Genomic DNA, 21,885 nt, shown 5'->3' on the forward strand with positions numbered 1-21,885 from the left:
TGGCTTAGAAAAACAAAACGACTGCAAAACAACAGCCATCATTTATCGCAGATATTGTTGTTTCTGTCTAATTACGCCTTCTTTATTACAAAACCATGGAATGTCACTGCAGAACGTGCAGATGTATAATTAAACTACATGTACATTATTACATTAGCTACATAATCTGTGCACTTTTCCTTTCATTTCCTGTGTCCATCAAGGCTTGGCAACAGAGCTGGTCTCTGCATGCAGCAGCACGAGGAAATCACAAACTCCACGCTCCTCTCAAAATGGTACCAGATGCCGGGGCGTGTTTGTTAATACTGCAGACTGCTACCTCTATACCACCTCCCTCTCTCAGGAGTGTGCTCAGAAGCTCTCTCTCTCTCTCTCTCACACACACTCTTCTCTGCCTGTCCTCCGGGCTTCACATCTCTCCCTCCCCAGCCTCCTCCTCTTTCTTCTGCTTAATTGGTCCCGTTGGCTGACCTTGTGATTGATTTGACAGACAGACCTGGGTCTATGTGACACGTACATGATGCACCACGTCCACAGAGCAGTCAGCCACGAGGTGCTTCCAGACAAGACAGATCAACCCAACCGAAGCGACTCAAATGTGATGTTGACACACTATGCACACAAAGGTGATTTGGCTAGTTTAAATAATGTGCTCAGATGCGGTGGTGGAAGAAGTACTCACATTTTTTTACTTGAGTAAAAGTATCAATACCACACCACAGTATGTAAGTAAACGTCCGGCATTCAGAATTTACTTCAGTAAAAGTACACACGCACACACACACACACACACACACACACACACACACACAGATGATGGGAGAGAAAAGGGAGAGTCCTCCCGATGGGTTAATTTGTTTCTCAGAGTTTTTATTTTATTTTTTATAATCAATAATTCTTTTAATATTAATTGTGTTTGGGAGCTAGTAGGAATTGAAGATCAATTGATTAAAAACAGCCGAAGGGTCTCTTAAGAATTCACAGAAAAGGGGAAAAACACCCTTTTAATGCCGAACTACTGTCCATCAATCAAAAGATGTCATCACATGCTGGTTGATCTCAGACCGGGCAGGACTGTGTACCTATTACATCACTGGTTCTCAACCTGTGGGCCAGTGCCCGCTGGCGGGCCGTGGGGATATTACAAGTGGGCCCCCAAATAATTGGCAAAACACTAAGATTTTGTTGATAATATGACATTAATATTTTTTAAAGAAATAATGTAAAACATTATTATACTAGGATAGTTCCATTGATCCAAGCCAGAACACAATCGATTGATTGATGATCAAAATAAACATGCTCTGAAAATGCACACGGCCCACTCATCTGACCACTCAACCCATTAAGACCTGCATGGTTGTGTGGGTTTGTGTCCCACTGGTACAATCGTAATTAACACTGTACGGATTCACGCTCTAGTAAGGCCTGCCACTAATTCTACACCCGGGGACCCGCTCCCCGGATGTTTCTTTTATCTCCCACGTCACAGTTCCATGGACTGTCACTACGGACCCTCAGCTGCGGGCTCAAGAGTGTGACTGCGGACCGGGCTTCTCAATGGAGCACGACCGTGGATTTCTACTACACTACACTATACTGTATATTATCTTAACATTCTTATGTTATACCATTATATACTGTATACACATTATTGTTGTACTATCATATACTATCTTACACTATTATATTTGCTACTATTGCTACTACATGTACAGTATCTCTTTCTGTCTCTCCTCTGTCTCTCCCTGTCTCTCTCTTCTTTCCCCCCCCGACACGGTTGAGGCAGAAGGCCCCCACCCTAGAGCCTAGGGTCTGCCTGACGTTTCTTCCAGTTAAGGGGGAGTTTTTCGTTGCCACTGTCGTAAAATTGCTTGCTGAGGGTGGGACTGTCGGGTCTCTTCTCTACATGTAAAGTGTCTTGAGACAACTTGTTGTGATTTGACACTTATTTAAACACTTTAAGACACTAATTATAATAATAAAATTGAATTGAATTGCATGGGGCCGATTCTACAAATGTTGTCTATTCTAAATCAGTGGTTCTCAAACTTTTTCGTGCCAAGGACCCTCAAAATAATATGAATTTGGCCAGGGACCACCCATCTGAAAATGTTTTGTGCCAGGGACCCCCAGAAGAGAAGATGTGTTAAAAAAAAATTATACATTTTTTAAAAACACTTAATTTTCCCCCCGAAAATATCAGATGTACCAACTCGCAGCATGGCACAAAGTGACGTGCTGTGAGCTTGTATATTTTAAATGGTCAGCTGGGTGGGCTGCGAGTGCTTTTGAGATTTTTTTTCTAGTGAGCCCTGATCCAGAAAAGGTTGGGAACCACTGTCTCACGTCATCCTTTTAACTTCATTACTGGAAGTATTCCTGAGGTGTGGAAAACAGCTCATGTTCTTCCACTTCATTAGGGGAAGGGGACACGGGGGGGCATAAATAACTTCATAAGTGGCACTCTGAGAAAGGCCAGGTCACTGTTGTTTACTCATGTTGCTTTCAAACTGAAAATGTAATTCTGAATTGTGTCTGTGCACTTTAGCTGCCCTCCACAGCCCAATCACAGCTCAGCAACCATACAGCAATCAATAAGTCAATCAATCAATCAATAAATAAATAAAAATAGATGTTTCACATGATACAAAAGATTTTCAAAAGTCTATTTGGAAATACCATGCTTAGGACCACGGAAATACATTTCCCCTGTATTACATACACGGACACAAATAACATCACGAGACAGGCCCTGGGAAAGAGGAAACAGGGTAGGCCGAGAAACACCTGGAGACGTTCCACACTCCAAGACCTAAAGAACATCAGAGTGAGCTGGCACGAAGCAAAAGCCCAGGCCCAGAAGATAGTGAGATGAGAGCTCTGCGGAACGCCCTATGGCCCTCAACGGGGTTAAGAGGATTACACGTTTGGCCAATAAAAACATCTAGAATAGGATACTGTATGTTTTGTATATTTTAAATGTATGAAACATGAAATACACATTCATGCTATAGGAAGGTATGGAGCTTAGCTGCAGTAACTAAAATCAGAGAAGTGTTGTTGCGTAATGTAACGTCTTCTCTTACTGTTCTGTTATACACTGAAATCCATATTGTGCAGTTTATTCACATAACATTATTCTGTGCACAGGATTCTGACAAGAATATTAACTTGATTATTGATGATCAAAATCTTTATTACGTATTTTCAACAGCTGTCCCCATCTCCATTAATCACGCGGTCGGCAAAAATAAAGTGACAATAACCTTTGATCTCTAACCTAGTTTTGCACCTCCTAAATCAAATCCCTTCTCCTCCTCCTCCTCTCACCCGTATTGATTTCCACCGGGACTCGTCGTATCGATTCCCACGACATGACCTTACCCTCTAATTCACAACACTTTAATGTGCTTGACTTGTTTGCCTTCTGCCCTTTCCCCTTGACCCTGACCTTGCACCGCTTGCTCCGCCGGCTCAGCTGGGGTCCTATCATGCGGGCGGCGTCTCCGGCCGCCTGAGGGAAAGAGCTCTCCAGGTAGAGGTAGTGACCGGACGGGTCTCTCAGGGTGTGGTCGGTCGACGGGCCCGTGCCGACGGTGGGAGTGCTGCCCGCTTTGATCAGCCAGTTAAAGTCGTCCAGTCGGATTTGGCGCCAGGAGCAGAGGTCAAACTCAAAGTTGCAGCGTCCGCTGAAACCCTCTGTGAGAGAACAGAATAAAAATAAATGTTTTATCTTATCTTGAAATAAAAATCACACCCTGTGTGAAGTGAGTGGTGCCTTTGATGAGCCCAGTATTGACCCCCGTATTGATGTTGTCATCAATGTTTGTGGACAGACATACATACATACTATACATACATACATACGGACACACGGACAAAGCCAGATATAGGAGTGGTTGGCACCACTCAAAAATGACCTGACAATCTACTTCTCCAAAGTGAGTGACACCCACAGCCACAATACTAGAGGGAGCGACAACGATCTTGTACAACCCAAATATAGAACATGGGGAAATTCTCATTCTACTACCAAAATGTCACCAAAATGTGGAATACCCTTTAAATCCATGATGTGTATCACTGGTTTCTTTCAAAACTGGCCTGAAAAACGATCTATCAGGAGTCCACAAGGGGAGGTAAATGCAAATTTTCATAGATAACAGGTGTCATTCAATGCTGCCATTTTTCCTTTTTCTCCTTTGCACATATAGTGTTTTGTATTTGTTGATGAAAAGTATTATTGTGTTGTTGTTTTTGGGGCGGTGTAACCGCCCCCTATAAGTGAGGTTTGGACACTGACCAATCCTGCACCGTGATTGGCCAATAGTCTACAACGCTAACCCTTCCACAGTCAATGCAAATCTATACTTTTGCAAAGTCAGCCAATCACATTACAACTAGTGTCATCACCACTAGCTGTAATGTGATTGGCTGAATTCAGGACTGCGATTGGCTAGCGAAACACATGACACATGTGCAGCCCTATGAATAGCAGTATGGACTTAAAAAAAACACTTTCATGTTTTTTTACGTAGCTGACTTAAAAAAAACACTCTCATGTTTTTTTTAAGTGAGTCATGTTGTGATGACCACACACCGCCCACTTCACACTGGGTGTGATTTTTTATGCTATGTTGATGAATTGAATACATAGACCACAATGAAAACAAGTCCCCAGGACTTTTTTGTTTTATCCTTTTGACCTTAAAGGACAACTTTGGTTTTTTACAACCAAGGTTTATATTTTAGCTTGTAATTAAAGTAAATAAATGATGAGTGTAATTTTTTTTCCATTTACTGCTTTCTATAGTTTTAGCATTTTTTGCGATATTTTTTACAGTGGGCGGGGGCATTCTGTCCGGTGGCTAAATATGCCTTTTTTACACAATAAAAAAGGTCCGGCTGTCTGAGATGGCCAGATGTGAGTTATTGGGGGCTAGAAGAGCTACTGTAAATAATAATAAAGAAAACGCCGGGTTAATGTGTTAAAAAAATACATATTTAGCCACCGGACAGAATGCCCCCGCCCACTGTGAAAACACTGTAAAAAAGATTGTGAAAATTGCTAAAACTATAGAAAGCAGTAAATTTTAATTTTTTAACACTCATCTTTTATTTACTTTAATTACAATCTAAAACATAAACCTTGGTTGTAAAAAAGCAAAGTTGTCCTTTAATGTCTGACTGTACCTCATGCCGTTTACATTTCTGACTAATATCAATCAATCAATCAATCAATAATCGGTTTTCAAAAACAGGCAGTGGAGGAGGGAAACCTCACTGCAGATGTAGGGGTTCTCGTCCGAGTTGTCCCCGCAGTGGTTGATGAAGTCACACAGGTTGTCCTGTGGGATGCACTGTCCGTTGGCGCAGGCGTACTCCTCGGGACGGCACGGCCGGTCCGAGGTCAGAGGAGGGGCACAGTCGCGGAAGCCGACATCGTCCACCACCACGTCGCCCATGTAGCTGATGCCTCGCTTAGCCCTGAAGACCACCTGACAGCACAGACAGACACAACAGACCTGACCTCAGCTCACACAGTTGTCATTTATATCACGTTATTTCACAGCTGACCCCGAGCGATGGGGCCGTGTCGCCGTTCTTTCAGAACATGACCCCCAGTGCCCTCTCTTTATGTATTGTATTATCAAAACACTTCTTTCAGGGCAAAAAACACTGATTGCTGCAGCATGGCTTATAATGAAATCTGTGGCATGAGTCATGTTATGCTCCCCTCCGGGGACAGCCGCCCTGATGAAGTGCACGGAGAGGAGAGGGAAAAGGGCATTCACAATCTCTCTGATTGTGAAAAAGGACTCTTAAGCATGATTTATATTTAGAGAAGTGTGGTGTGAAATGGGCCCTCCAAACGTTGAATGTCTCCTCTGTTTGTTTCCGAGGAAAGGTTAATGGACACGAGTAGGATTTTCAAAAGGGCATGTTTTTATTTTTTACCACATTAATGTGTGGGTACCGTAGCCCGCCCAGCCTGTGCTGGCACATGGTGATTGTCTTTGGGGTGGCAAAGTGGTCTTGTTTTTGTGTCCAAAGTTCAACACAAAAAGCAGCCATTTATGCTGGTCATTGTGGTACAAGTTCCCTTGAAATACTGAAACATATGACTCATTAAAACTGTGCTTAAAATATTTAACATTTAAATGTCTCTGTATAGCGTCTTTGACCTAGAATAAAGGTGCAGATACATACACAAGAAGGGATTGTGTGAGTATGACTGCCGACACCCTCATGACCTGAGACTCGTTAGGTTTAATTAAACTCAGATCATCACTGATCATGGCTGTTGGGCGCAGAGTCCAAAGTTGAGTGTTTCACTGACATTAACCCATTAAGACCTGAGGCCGATTCTACAAATGTCTTCTAAATCTTTACAGTTTTCTGAAAAACTTATGTTGCTATATCAGTCATTCTCAAACCTTTTCATGTCAAGGACCCCCAAAATTATATGGATTTGGCTGATCCCCATCTCAAAATATGTTGTTCTAGGGACCCCCAGAAGCAATGATTTGAGTTAAAAATGTTTGCTTTAACTCTAAGGCCGCTGACTCGATAACGCGTCAATTGCTAGTTTGTTCAGTGTGCCGTCGACGCATTAGACGCGTTGGACGCCCGTTTATTGTTTAATCTCTGATCGCGCTATAATGTTTATTTTTCCACATCATTTTGGCTTCCTGATTCCTTGAGACTCACCCGGAACCGGATCCAGAAGGGAGATTTAACTTCCGGGTCAATGTTTTTTTCCTCGGTCATTTTCGGCCAGAATAGGGAAAAACAGAGCTAACGGAGCCCTCCCCTGCTATTTTCTTTGGTCCGGGTGACGATCAGTCATCGTATTAGTGTATCACATCGTTTTAACGGCGATCAGGGATCGTCGAAGACGTCACATCCGGTTCATGACGTCATGACTGTTTGTGTCATGGGGGGGGGGGGGGGGGGGAAAGAGCTTGTATATCTGCTATTTTTGAATAGCCAACGCTAAAATCTAAAATAACACAGATTCTTTCCCGGTTTTAATGGGTTAAGCAAATTAGAGTCATGTTCATGTTCAATAATTTTTAACTAAAATGTCAGCTATCTGAATCATCCGATTAGCTCTATAATTCAAAATGTATTTTCAATAAAATAATGCAAAACTAATAATAATAATAAATCGGCTAATTTCGACAATTTGGCCACTATATGTAGTGTGGCCACTGGGAATACGGTCGATTAGAACTGTTACTGTATAAGTGCTTCGTAGAAACTCATGATTGACACACCTGGAAATTGTTGGAGATCCCTAAATACACCTCCCCACGTCTCCATTTGTTGCCTTGACTCCCAGTCTGAGACCACACCGTGTTGGTGACATTTCCATATTTCAGCAGCACCTGTAGAATATTAAAGGACACAGTATGAATATTAGAATCACGCAACTGATTTAAGTCTGTTCTCGTATTTCATATTTTTCCCCCATAAATTAATCCCTGATTTTATACTGCAAGAGTAGTGAAAATAGCCGATATACAAGCTCACAATGTGTCACATACTGTAGCGATGCGTTGTGAGCTTGTAGCTACTTTCACTATTTTGAAAAACATTAAAAAAAAGAAACTTTTCGCATAGCCTATAATGCCCAAAATATGACAGATTGAAAGTGTTTAAGTCTGTCTGTGGGTTTTAAAATATTGAGTAGAACCAATGAAAAGTATTAACAAGAGCTTGCGACTAAATAATAACTACATTGGATCTATTGAAACATTCTTTTCACCATTTCCTGGAAAGTAACAGTTCTGGACATCAATGGTGTAAAGTAACATTTACTCAAGTACTGTACTTAACACATTGGGAATACAACCACGGAGTGCCAAAACCGTATATATACGTTTTTTTTTTTTTTTTTTAATTTTGAAAAAAAAAAAAAAAAAAATCAAAACATTTTTTTTTTCCTTCACAGCACCAGGAGATATCATTTTCCAAAGATTTAGACTCCAATCCACTTCCTGGTTAACTTATAACTTCAAAAGCCTGTATCTCGGCTCCTAAAAAATGGTTAAAAATCCTGGCACTCAGTGTACTCTGTTTTTAAAAAAAACCTGGCACCCCATGTGTTAAGTACAATTTTATTATTATTTTTAACTTTAATGGAGTATTTCCAATTTTCAATACTTTTACTACTACTCCACTACATCTCAGAGAAAAATATTGTACTTTTACTCCACTACAATTATATATATGTTATAATGATGAGTCGGTAACACCAGCGGCCGGGGTCCCCTCACCTGCAGGGAGCCCACAGTGAATCCACTCATGTGGTACCAGAAGACCAGGGTGCACTGAGGCCCCGTGGAGGAGATGACGGGGGTCTGGAGGTCTGTGGTGTGGCCGTAACCACCGTTGGAGCTGTCTGCACACATGTACCAGCCGTCCGCCGAGCCTCTGTGAGACAGCAATTAGCAAGAGGAATAGGTAGAGATCAGTGTGACTTAGGGATGCAAATTATCGATTAATTAATTAATCAATAGTTGATAACCTTATCCATCTATTAATTGATAAGCTGTGTTTTTTAGGACCAAAATGAAAATTCTTGTCCGAAACCGAAAATTAGTGGAGAACCATAATTGCCCTGATGTATATATAACATTAACAAGCGTCAACGAGCATCAGCTGGACACACACACACACACACACACACACACACACACACACACACACACACACACACACACACACACACACACACACACACACACACACACACACACACACACACACACACACACACACACACACACACACACACACACACCTCCAGTCTGCAGTGCTCTATGGAGTCTGTCTCATTTCTCTCCAAAAGACCTTGAATATGATGGAATATGATTAAGGATTACTGTGATTATAAGCTTACATTTGATATCGCACACACCATACCTGTAACTTTCACTAGCCCCCAAAAAAATGTAATTAATCTATTATAGATTAATTGTTAACATCCCTAGTGTGACCACCATGTCGAGAGCAAATGTAGTTGTAGTTAGGCCTGTCACAATTATAACATAATCGCCTGATCTCAATTATTTTGCATTTATTGTCAGAATCTTTTCCATCCATCTATGGATTCATCTGTTGATTCTTTTTTTTTTTTAAATAGTGCAAATAGCCGATCTACAAGCTCACAACACGTCGCATTGTGAGCTTATAGATTGGCTATTTCAACTATTTCTTTTACATTTTTCAAAGTATTAGATTGTTAAATGTGGCCAATTTAAAAAGCCTAAAAGCCAAACAGTAATGTCATTTATATTGACATGTTCCAATATTCAATGCTAAAAACACTTAAACACAATCCCATATTCAATACTTTTACTTCTACTCCACTACATCTCAGAGGCAAACATTGTTCTTTTACTCCACTACAATTATTTGAAAACTGTAGTTACTTTGTAGATTTGTATTATTATTACAGGGTCCCCACACATTTTTAGCAATGAATTTCCAAAACTTTTCCAAAACTTTTCCAGAATATTTAGCCCAATTTCCAGGCCTATATAACAATCATTCGGCGCAATAATGTGTCTCTTACTCCTATGTAGAATGCCCAAAGATAGGCAGTGTAGCAAAAATAAAGTTTGAGACATACATTAGGCTGCCGTCACACAGCCCGTTCGGCGAAAAACTACTTATGTTACATATTTCGTGTAATATTATTCATGTTTATGAAAATATTTTGTTTTAACAAAATCAATAGCCAAAAACAATGCATAGCCAAATATTTTTCCAGGACCCTTGATAAATTCCAGGGCCTTTGATGATGTTTGATCAATTTCAAACTTTTTCCAGTACTGGATTTTTTTAAATTTTATTTCAAAATATTTCCAGGAATTTCATGACCGTGGGGACCCTGTTATTACAAAACATACACTAACCACTCGTCGCATCGTGACACGTGAGCTTGTAGATCGGCTATTTTCAAAAGATTTTTACACAATTTGAAAACGTTTGAAATGGATTAATCTGCGTAATGAGTACTTTTACTTTTGGTACTTTAAGTAAATGTTGATGCCAATACTTTTACTCAAGTCCATTTTGAACTCTGCACTTTTACTTGTAACAGAGTATTTCTACATTGTGGCATTGATACTTTTAAAGTAAAAAATGTACTTACTTCCTCCACCACTGCATGTTTTATAGTCTACTATCCAGGGGGGTCTCAGAGACTGTGTAACGCCCCTATCCTGCTCAAGTGAGTTACTGACACACATCTGTCCCCCCCCCCTTCCCCCCCAGGCTACAGAAGGTACAGTACAGTACAGTACAGTACAATCCCAACAGGCTGTCATCCATCACAGCCCTGTCCGCCGAGACACTAGCCTCTACGGGTCAGTGGAGACCTAGTAGGTCTGTGGAACTCCCCTGACCAACCTCATCTGTCTCCCTGACACCCAAACACCATCACTCTACCTGTTCTCCACCCCTCCCCCCCCCCCCCCCCCCCCCCCCCCCCCCCGGCTCCCATTCACTTCACTGTGGAGATATGGTTCCCCTGGGATTAAACAAGACCTAGCTTCCCTGAGGACGGGGAGGGGGTTTGAGCGAGGAGCAGGAGATTACATTTGCACTGCACTCCAACCAAAATGGCAATAGGAGGCAATGACAGTGTCAGTAATCGCTTGGTGAAAATGCATGGCTATTCCCCCCAGCCACTCACTGAAGCACAAAGACATGGGCTATCAAGTCCCAGACTGTTCACCGTCTACCACCCACAATTGCTGGGCACCTTACATGGAAATTATGTGAGTGACTATGCATGTGAAATGAAGAAAAACGAATCTAGGAAATGTCTCTAGTTAATCTAAAAACCTGTTGAATATTGATATTGCAATGAATACTGAATGGACACACAAGGCTGCAATGCATTGTTGATTCAAATTGGAATACCAAAATACCAGTTTTTATTTCTTTACAAGAAATCCTGTATTGTAAGCGATCTATTCTATACATACAGGGATGTTATGTTATGACTCTTATGAAGATAACTGCTGTGGCTTTGACCCCTTTGCACCGTTTCACATGTAATTTGCTGGCTGTAATTTGGTCTTCTAGGATGATGTATTATTATTGTACTGTGAATAGAATAGAATTGTTAGAAGTCGCTCTAGATCACGGGGCCATTTATGTTTCTGTGTCAGCTAAACGCCATGACTCATAAATGTGCACCAGCAGGACTCACAGAGCGTGATATGACTCATAAACGTGTACCAGTAGGACTCACAGGTCCTATATGGCAGGTACAGTATATGGGGCTCAAACACAAATATGAAAGGACAAGTGGTCCAGAATAGGGCTATACGGTATTTCCTTGAGAGTGCATAAATTTGCAACTCTATTGGCAATAACAGGAGACATGGGATGGGAGCCGTGTGAGATAAGGTGGAAAGGCAGCATGGCAACCTTATGGAATAGACTAATCAGAATGCCAGAGAATAGAGTTGCCAAGAACATTTTTCACTGGGATGTATCGATAAAAGGTGCATGGGCAAGTGCAGTAGAGGATACACTTTTAAGAACTGGGTGTCTTGACAGTTTTCAACAATAACAGCATTGCAAACATCTCTATGGTTAAAGAAACACTTTATCGTTTATATCAGAACAAACGGTCACAGGATATATTGCATAAACCAATACTGAGAACATTTGTTATGATAAAAAGCTGTTATGCTAGTGGGGAAAAAAAGGATCTCTATGTGTCCATCCCCTTCTGGGATCACACCTTGAGACTGGTAGGTATAGAGGAGTAATAGAAGAAGGGCGGATTTGCACTTATTGTGACATAATGAGTTCTATTTTATTTTCTACTGCCCCTTATATCATGAGCTACGTCCAAAAATATTTAATAGCTGTAAAAACCTAGATTTGATATGGTTAAGTGACGATTGGTGGTCCTTGAAATGTAAACGTTTGAAAACCACCGGTATTGTAATTGTATATAGCAGACGTGAAGAAGTCCACATAACCAGCTCTGACAATGTGATGGAACCGATTCCTCCGGTTACCAACCCTAGATATGACTCATAAATGTGTACCAGCAGGACTCACAGAGTGTGGTCATGGACAGGTCGGTGGAACTCCTCCCCGTTGAATGAATGAATGGTGGCGCCCTGGTCAGGAAACCAGTGGAACATATGGCTGGAGACGGAGCAGGGATCAGCACTGCTCCAGCCGCACGTATCAGACGACTCAAAATCACACCACTCCTTCACTTCGCAGACAGGATGCATAGAGAAACAATGGAGAGAGGGAGGACGAGGGAGACAGAGAGAGAGATTTTAATAACCTGCTCAGAGACTGCAGATGAAAATGAGCTCTTAGACAACTCTGACACATTTACATTGTTGTGAAAACTGAAGTGTTGAAGTGCATTGTCCCTGGTAAAAAATAAATAAATAAACTTGAATATTGACTGAGCATCTTTCACTTGTAGTTCAGTAATATTTGACCAGGAGTATACCTATACTTTCACTCAAGGACCACAATGAAAACAAGTCCTTGGAGTATTGGAAATTGGAAATACTCAAGTAAAGTACAAATAACTCAAAATTGTACTCAAATTGTACTCAAAAAGTACAGTACTTGAGTACTGTATTTCCACATGTGAACGCGTGGATAAATATCCGGACAGTGGTGTGAGAGGCGGCGGTGCTGTGGCTCACCGCAGTTCGTTTCATCGGAGCCGTCCGAGCAGTCGCGTCTGAAGTCGCACACCTTGCGCTGGTCGACACACTCCCCGTACACCCCACACACAAACCCCCCGTTGGGGCAGCTGTGGGGCGGGACGGTGGGGGCTTCTGTGGTCATCGGAGGGGTGGTGGGTGTCACTGACGGTATGTCCCCTGGGACAGACGCATGGCAGTAAATATTACACGGAAAATGACACTTCATAGGACACCGATACTGGTGATACAACATAGTTCCACTGTTATATCCTGCGTTTACCTTCATATGGGTCACAGTCCAGGAAAGACAGGTCATCGATGGCAATGTCACCATGGAAGTCATCACCAACAGTACCCTCGATTAAAATCTAACAACATATGAGTAGGCCTGTCACAATTATTACATAATCGCAATTATTTGAGATCATCGCAATTATTTTGCATAATAGCCATAATCGTTTCCCCATGTTTCCCTATGTTTAAAATTACCATACATTTTCAAATATTTTCCCAAAATAGCGGAAATATCTACAAGCTGATCTACAAGCTTACGACGCGTTGTAAGCTTGTAGATCAGCTATTTCCGCTATTTTTTTAGTATAAAAAATATTAAAGATGTCAGTAATTTCTTTGTATATTTAAGTTATGTCATATCTGCTGTGCATTTTTTTTCATTACAAAGCCTAAAAGGCAAACAGAAATTAAATGTTCATTCATATGTTCAATGCCAAAAACACAATTCAATCGTTAATCGCAAATTAATTATTTGTATGACAATTAATCGTCAACTTTTTCTTTTTTATCATGACAGCCCAACATATAAGGCATATCAAGTATTTGTGGGTGTGCGTGTGTCAATACATAGTATTTGATTACAGCATATTACATTGTCTTTGTAGTTTGCACATTACAAGTTCAGTTTCCAAAATAGGAATGAGGCCAGCACATGGGTGCATTGACAGCACCACAGTAGAATAGAAAATGAGACATTTGTCATGACAAAGGCAGAGCGTATCGCTGATTTGGGACACCATCTGTTTGAAGAGGAGGGAACCCGATGAAATGCTCTGCAAGCTGCAGAATGTCACATTAGCATGACTCAAGCACAGCTGCTTTGTAAACAAAGTTTGAGATCATCGGGGGACACATTTTACCTAATTTATTGCTCTTTTTTTCCATCTAAATGTTTTCACACAACTGTGAGCAAGATTATTGAATATATTTCCTATAATAGTTCTTTCAGTTGAGTCGGACTAGCTTTACATGCTGTATAATGCGCAAGTAAGGCCTGATTGGTTTCATTTGAGCACTTTGGCTATAGCTGCTAGCTATACAATGAATGAATGAATAATATTTTTTTCTTGTCTGTCTGGCTGCCTCAACACAACCCATCCCTTACAGGATTATTATACAATCCATGTATGTATTTTGATAGTATTTGCTATCGCAGGATTTTTTTTAGAGCAGCCACATACTCCGATTCAAAAACATAGATTGATCTATTTAAAACCAATAATTTGACAATATTGTCTCCATCAGGAAGCTGTCAAAACATTGGTATTAAATAGATAAATTTATAATTTTGCATCGTAGCTACAGCACAGTGTGTGGCTACGCTCTTTCTCTTCCTAGGCCACTTTCTGCAAGCAAGCACCTCTCCAATGCCAAACCTAGCATCCTTCATCAGTCTGGATGTACTGTAAGTAAGTAAGTACTGTAAGCACTTCATCAGTCTGGAATATCTCCCCTTGAAAGAGTAGTTCACCCCAAAAAGTGACTTATTTTCTATCAATTACAGCATTTTTTTTTGTTTTTGTCACATTAAAGCCAATTTTTTTAGGGTTGGCACTGGCATACTTCCATCCTTTCAAGATATTCTGTAACCACTTCAGAAGCAAATTTCAGAATCGGTGGTCAAATTAACCTGTCAAACAGACCCACTTAAATCTCCGTGATGAGGAGAAAGTGTTCAATCCACGATGCATCTGTGTTACTGATGCTATATAAGTACGCAATCTACATGCAAAAGGAAAGGCAGTTCTGGAATGGCTTTTTGTGTTCAGAATTTGAAGTGGAGAGGATTTGACTTTAGGCCAGTGCTTTGAAGTGCTTACGTCTTTGCTTCTGTACATGTTGCATACAGTATAGAGAGAGATGCTAGTTATGTTAATCAGATATATATTACATTTGTTCTCAGATGCTATATATCGTTGCTGTCGTACAGGAACCTGGTATCTCCATATTTCAATTTTGTTAATTAATGCCCTACTACTTCGGCATACTACAGTGTCACACAAACGTATCTAGCTTGTAGATCTGCTATTTTTGAAGCGAAGTGAAGATGACACATCATGACAGTGGTTGAAAGTCTCTCTGTGTGTTTTTTAAATATTGAACCAATGAAGAGTATTAACAAGAGCGTGTGAATGAATAATAACTACATTGGCTCCATTGGAACACAGCTTTTTTTCTCTATTTCGTGAAACAGTTTTGGACATACAAGGTTTCTACCCCACAGCGACGATATTTAATTTACATAGATGTACTATATGCTGCTTTCTTGTCCACAGATACTATCCATCTACAAAGTATCTATAGGTACTTTGTAGCACTCGCTTATTTCCTTAGATATCTACTCACGTGACTGCTTATTTAATACCTGGAATGGCCTGGCGCTGTTGAGGTAGAGAGTCTTCCTGTGCCACATGTTGCCTTGGTCTCCGTAGCGCACCCAGAGCATCTGACCGCGGCCCGTAGAGGTGGTCCTCAGGTACGCCGCCAGGCGGAACACGTGGGCGCCGAACATGTGGTAATGAAAGCGGAAGGCGCAGGGGTGTCGGGACTGGCCGGGGTCCTTGCCGTGCAGCGTGGTGGGCTGGAAGACTCTGCTCAGCAACACGGCCGTGTCCTTGAACACCTGCGGGCCGGAGGACTCGATGTAGAGGTAGTGGCCGTGCGAGGTGCCCAGGGTGTGGTCCTTGAAGGGCCCCGTGTTAAAGGTGGGGGTGGGGCCTTGGACGCGGGTCCAATTGAACACGTCCCCTCCGCCGTTCTCCTGCGTCCAGCTGCACAGCCCGCTCTCAAAGTTGCACTGCAGCTCTGGGGCTTCGAGAGGATGACAGGACAGATTCTTAATTTGTCAACAGGAACAACATTACAGTAAGAAGTTAAAGATGTGGTGAAATTAATTTTTCTTTTTACACTTTTAGAGCATACCCGCAGTCATAATGAGGGCATTAGATGCCAAAAAATTATATTTATATCCAGCTATCTGGCTATTCCATAGCCTGAAGGGATGGGACCTTCTGATTGGTTGAGACGTTTCAGACATTCATGATTTATGATGATTTATCAGAAAAAGCCATTTCCCCACGACTTTAAGTATACTGTATATACATCAATATACTGTAAAAAATTGCAGAGCATGCCATAATGAACTGATTGAGGTACGATAGATTAATAGCAGTGGAATAAATCTAAGGGGCACAGAGGGCCAGTGCTACGGGGGCAGGGGCGGACCTCCCATAATTAAAACTGAGCTGTAGTGTACAGCCCAAAAGGTTATTATGAGTAGGGGGGCCCACAGCAACTCTTGCACCCAGGCTCCCTGTGGCAGTCTTTATTCCCTTCTCTGGATAGTAAGGTTCAGAAATGGACATTTCACTTCACACAAAAAATAATAACATAAATTAGTCTTAAACCAGACTGACAGGGCGCCGTTGGCCTAGTGGTTAAGGCGCATACAGGGAGTCGCGGGTTCGATTCCCGAGCCCGGCGGCCTCTACTGCGTGTCTCTCCCCGTCTCTTTCACCCCGTTTCCGGTCCTATCCTCACTGTACTAGCCCCAAAAATAAAAAGGCAAAAAAGCCCCAAAAAATATCTACAAAAACCAGACTCACAACATCCCTCTTCGTCCGAGCCGTCCCCACAGTCGTCCACCAGGTCACACCGCTGCAGGTGCTCGACGCACGCTCGGCTGCGCGTGCAGTGGAAGTCGGTGGTGGGACTGGGGCACTGCTCCGCCGGCGGGGGCATGGAACAGTTCTGGAAAGTGACGTCGTCCAGGGCGGAGACTCCGTCAAACACCCCGAGGCTCAGCTTGGCCAGCGAGATCTGGAAGGGCCGCGGGATGCGGCCCAGCTGGACGGTGACCTGGTTCCACCGGGTGCCTTGGTTGTAGAAGGTTCTCCACAGCACGGTGTTGTTCTCCGCTCCGGCCGTATGCAGGTACATGTCGGCTGCTCCCACAGATATGCCGGCATTATAGTGCCTGAGGGGGAAAGCAATACATTTTACTTTAGAATGAGCGTGCAATTTACTTCCGTCCTCCGGGTGATTCCAATGATTCCTTCCAGTAGTGGTAATGCATATGCTACAAGTCGACATTACACATGAGGGGTTTTGCTTGCTCTGTAGAGCAAAGGAGAAAAAATAGAGAAAAATGATTTATAGGCTCTCAGAAGCACTCTAGCCAAAAGGCACATTCAATCAAGCAGCAGAAAAAATGCAATCGACCAAACTGACAGTAACTTTGAACAGCTGTAAAACTGTCACAATGTGACGGATTCAGATCTGCACACTGTGTGAGACAGTGATATATACATACAGTATATAAGAAAGATGCTTAGAGACCAAAGAAAGCGAAAAAGTAGAGGAAAGAGAACTAGAGACTAGTAGAGAGCAATGGGAGAGAGTGTAACAGAGAGAGAGAGAGAGAGAGAGAGGGGGGGGGGGTGATAGAATGTGTGAAAAATGTGATTTAAACTATAGGAATAGGGCATAGCAGGGTTTGTAGGCATTCGTATCATTTGTAGAAATGTTGGGCCTGATAGGTATTTTTTTTAAAGTATTATAATTACCGGTATGTATTTGGCCCCTCATTTGTAAAATAACTGTAGATATAACATCAAATATGAAATATAACAAGCTCAAAACACGTTGCTTCGCACCGTGTTTCGAGTTTGTGGATCTGCTACTTTTGATGCTTTTGTGTGACACTGTGGTATGATCAAGTAGGGCGTTAATTCACGAAAAAACACAAAAGGTTTGAATATTGGCATAAGAGGTTTCTGCCCGACATCGACGATAAGGAAAGGAAGGAAGGAAGGAAGGAGAACACAGCCCCACCAGAAGGTCATGGTGCATCCAGAGGAGGACTCTTTGAACAGGGGTCCACGGAGCACAGCTCTCGGGTACAGGCTGCTACTGTTCTTCAGCACAAACATGAAGTGGCCTGCAATGAAAGAGCAGGCTGTCATTATTCACACCCACATGGCTTACTTACAGTAAGTTTTTATGTTTGCATAATATTTGAAACAGCAGGGAAACAAATCTAGACCGATGTAGGTGGCAGAGAACTTGGAACAAAGAGGGAGGCTGTCGTTGAAGTATCTGAGTCACACGGGCATAAAACACTGAACCCTGATGAAAGAAGGTTAGCCCAAGATTCGGTGAGGTGGGTGGTTTTAATATAGTAGGAGGTGGTGGCAGCTGATGATAGACTCTAATGGCTGAGAAAGCAAATATCCGTGCAGTGTTCTGCTTTTAAAAACTTTTCTGTTCTTTTCTTCAGAAAAAATAATTATTGAAAAACATGACTGATTTAATCTTTTAATAATTCCATGAACACAGTCAGCAAATCCTCCTATATTTCTTGTTCGATCACTTTTGATGCGGGTGGCTACAACTGCAGATGGCAGCGTAATTTTGTTAGAGAGGGATTGAGAGAGAGAGAGAGAGAGAGAATATGTGTGTCACTTTATGTGCATGTGTAAGCACCTATATGGCAAACCCAACATCTACTGCTCATCAAAAACGAACCCCCCCACCCCTGTGTGCGCATATCCTCATGTGTGACTGTGTGCATATCCTCATGTGTGACTGTGTGTACACGTGTATGCGTGTTGATCCCTACCGTCTGTGCTGTTAGTAGAGTGGTCTAGAGGTGGCGGGTGGCCCTGGTAGTCTGGAGGGACCTCTACAGATGATCCTCGGACCCAGTCAAAGCCGTCCCCCAGGGTGAACTCATACCAGCCACAGGAGTCGCCCTCAAAGTCGCAGTAAGACGCTGATTTTGTGGAGAGAAAAGGACATGGCACAGTATATGGCTAGGGAAACTATTTGCCGTGATGTGGCCGCAAGTACAACTTGTGGCTCAAACTTCCGCTTCCTTTAAGCGAAATTTATGGGATCTATTCGGCTAGATAAACCCAACTGGGTCAGAGAAATTTGGGACGGTTTTCAATTCTTGTTCTAGTCCCCTGTTAATATTGGACACGGTTCTTACAGCATTGGGCTTCATCCTCTCCGTGGGGACACTGCGGGGTGAAGTCACACACTTTGCTCTCCTCCACACACTCCCCACTGCCACAGGAGAACCACGATGGGGGACACGCAGGAACAGTGGGTACAGTCCTCTCTGACACAGTATTAAAGAAAGAAACAGTGTTCAAGTAAATAAGTAGGCTACATTTACTCAAGTACTGTACTTACAGCTGCACTATGTAACTTTCCTCTTCTACCCCGAATTTGAACCCGGTTTCCTGTGCAAGTCACATTTTACCATTGAGCTAATAGAGTCTGCCTGCTTGCTCAGGGGATACTGTAAATGTAATCTTGACCATCAGGTCAAAATTCGTGTCAGATCCTGTGTATAGGTGAGACATGACCTTTGACACGATCTAAATGTCTCAATAGAAGAGCAGGGAGACAAAATACAACCACCCTGATTGTATAAGTTATATTGTATTAACATACTCTACCATACAGATTGGACAACATTTAAATATATTCATAAAAAAAAGTTTAAGTAAAATTTGGAGGTACTTTTACTTAACTTTTTCAATGCTTTATACTTCTACTCCACTACATTTCAGAAGCAAATATTGTTAATTATTTGAAAACTTTACTTTGCAGATTTCAATTATTATTACAAAACATACATTAACCAATTAAGCCCCCTTTACACTTCGGCTATTCGAAAATAGCCAATCTACAAGCTCACAATGCGTTGCATTGCAATGCGTTGTGAGCTTATAGATCTGCTACTTTTGAAAACATTTGACACATTTTGAAAACGGTGAGTACTTTTACCCATTTGACACATTTTGAAAACGGTGAGTACTTTTACCCATTTGACACATTTTGAAAACGGTGAGTACTTTTACCCATTTGACACATTTTGAAAACGGTGAGTACTTTTACCCGTTTGACACATTTTGAAAACGGTGAGTACTTTTACCCATTTGACACATTTTGAAAACTGTGAGTACGGTACTTTTACTTTGGTACTGTAAGTGTATTTTGATGCCAATCCTTTTGTACTTTCATTCAAGTCAAATTTAGAATACAAGCTTTTTACTTGTTGTAACAGAGCATGGCATTGTGCCACGCGAAAGAAAAAACTAAAGAATCAATCAAATGCACAGAATACAAGCCTTTTAATTATAGTATTTCTACATGGCATTGCTGCTTTTACTCAAGTCAAATTCTGTGTACTTCTTCGACCACTCGAAAGAAAGAAAGAAACTAAAGAATCAATCAAATAACACAAATAACAATTTAAGTGCACACAAAGCATTTGACTTGAGCAGCTCTGTTGCGGAAGGCTCTTTAATCAGCCAAAGCTCTGTTTAATAGGCCTGCTACAGTTACAGTACTTATCATCGATTTCAATCATGTGATTAGTATTTCATTAGGGAGGCACACGGGGGAAATCATGGCGGGCTAATAAAAGTGAGCTGGGGCTGAAATCTTGGACATGTCACAGAAGAGTAAGTGCTGCACATGGACATGTGTTTGATGTGGTTTAACCAGGGGGTGATAGTGACAAATGACATGGCAGCTTTTTAGATCAATAGTAGGCCGGTCCATCCTGCTTATGATGTCCGATAGTCCGTATTGGAGACACCGGCTGTAAAAGAGTTATATACTGTATTCTGCTAGGCAGGGGCGGATCCTGGGTCGGTCCATGGGCCCTTAGGGCCTGAGACTGCCTCAGGGCCCCAATGTGAACCCCAACAAATCATATCAGGGACGTGGCACAGTGTGAATTAACACAAGAATGACCCTGGCAACATGTCAATAGCAGTGTAGAGTGCAGAGTAAAGTAACACAAAGTACATGTACTCAAGTACTGTACTTAAGTACAATTTTGAGGTACTTTATTTCAAATGTTCTATACTTTTACTTCCATTCCACTACATCTCAGGGACAAATATTGTACTTTTTACTACACTACAATTATTTGAAAACTTTAGTTACTAATTATTTTGTACATTTGGATTATTATTAAAAACAGATATTAACCACTTCAGCGCTATATACTGTATATTTCGGCCTTTTGAAAATAGCAGATCTACAAGCTCACAATGCATTGTGAGCATTGTGAGCTCACAATGCGTTAGCTTGTAGATCGGCTATTTCAGCTATTTTGTATACATTTTTAACTTGTGAAAAGGGACATTCTGCACAATGAGTACTTTTAGTTTTGGTACTTTTAGTACATTTTGATGCCAACACTTTTGCACCTTTACTCAAGTACATTTTGAATACAGGACTTTTACTTGTAACAGAGTATATCTACATTGCAGTATTGATACTTTTACTTAAGTAAAACACGTGAGTACTTCTTCCATCACTGATCAATAGTCCAGGTGTGTTAGATGCTTAGTAGGCTACTACTATTTCTCAACCACAGCTAATGAGACGCGACATCATGAGTTTGGGAACAGACGCCATGAGACAAAACACATTAATAATTTTTTTGTCATTTGCAATGGGAAATGCATTTGTCTCATTAGTAACAGCAATGCAGCAGTGGTGAACAAAGGGAACTTGGAAAAGTATTTCATGAGAAACCACAAATCATTCGAAAAGACTTCTGCCAAAAAAAGAAAGAATTAAGGAAGTGAAATCTCAGCCATATATGTATAGCATACATGAAACTGCATAAAGTGCTGTCATCAGTATTTTATTTTTTGTCTCATCAGCAACAACTGCACAGCTACGGTGAAGAAAGGCAACATGGATAGACACTTTCGGACACGCCTCAAATCACTCTATTATGTGGGCTCTTTTTGGTTCAGCTTCTGAAATTCATGGTCAGGCTCTGGAACAGTGGGTCTCAGTTGGCCCATTTTCCTAGAGCAGTGGTTCTCAACCTGTGGGT

The 21,885-nt window shown here is 41.6% G+C and overlaps 1 protein-coding gene across 1 annotated transcript in view; it reads right to left on the reverse strand.

Annotated features, from left to right (window-relative positions):
* Nucleotides 1-21,885, reverse strand: part of malrd1 (MAM and LDL receptor class A domain containing 1) — a gene marked incomplete at its 5' end in the record, with an annotated part of 113,797 nt that overhangs the window by 81,601 nt on the left and 10,311 nt on the right. Inside the window, 12 exons of the mRNA XM_084048744.1 lie at nucleotides 3,455-3,702; nucleotides 5,288-5,501; nucleotides 7,284-7,394; nucleotides 8,286-8,442; nucleotides 12,100-12,262; nucleotides 12,714-12,893; nucleotides 12,997-13,084; nucleotides 15,376-15,821; nucleotides 16,616-16,986; nucleotides 17,844-17,949; nucleotides 18,631-18,783; nucleotides 19,003-19,134. Of these exons, the coding sequence (XP_083904870.1) occupies nucleotides 3,455-3,702; nucleotides 5,288-5,501; nucleotides 7,284-7,394; nucleotides 8,286-8,442; nucleotides 12,100-12,262; nucleotides 12,714-12,893; nucleotides 12,997-13,084; nucleotides 15,376-15,821; nucleotides 16,616-16,986; nucleotides 17,844-17,949; nucleotides 18,631-18,783; nucleotides 19,003-19,134 (2,369 nt within the window). The remainder of the gene's footprint in view (nucleotides 1-3,454; nucleotides 3,703-5,287; nucleotides 5,502-7,283; nucleotides 7,395-8,285; nucleotides 8,443-12,099; nucleotides 12,263-12,713; nucleotides 12,894-12,996; nucleotides 13,085-15,375; nucleotides 15,822-16,615; nucleotides 16,987-17,843; nucleotides 17,950-18,630; nucleotides 18,784-19,002; nucleotides 19,135-21,885) is intronic.

This window comes from Gymnoscopelus microlampas, assembly GCF_963454915.1.
Source record: "Gymnoscopelus microlampas genome assembly, chromosome: 22".
Lineage (NCBI taxonomy): Eukaryota > Metazoa > Chordata > Actinopteri > Myctophiformes > Myctophidae > Gymnoscopelus > Gymnoscopelus microlampas.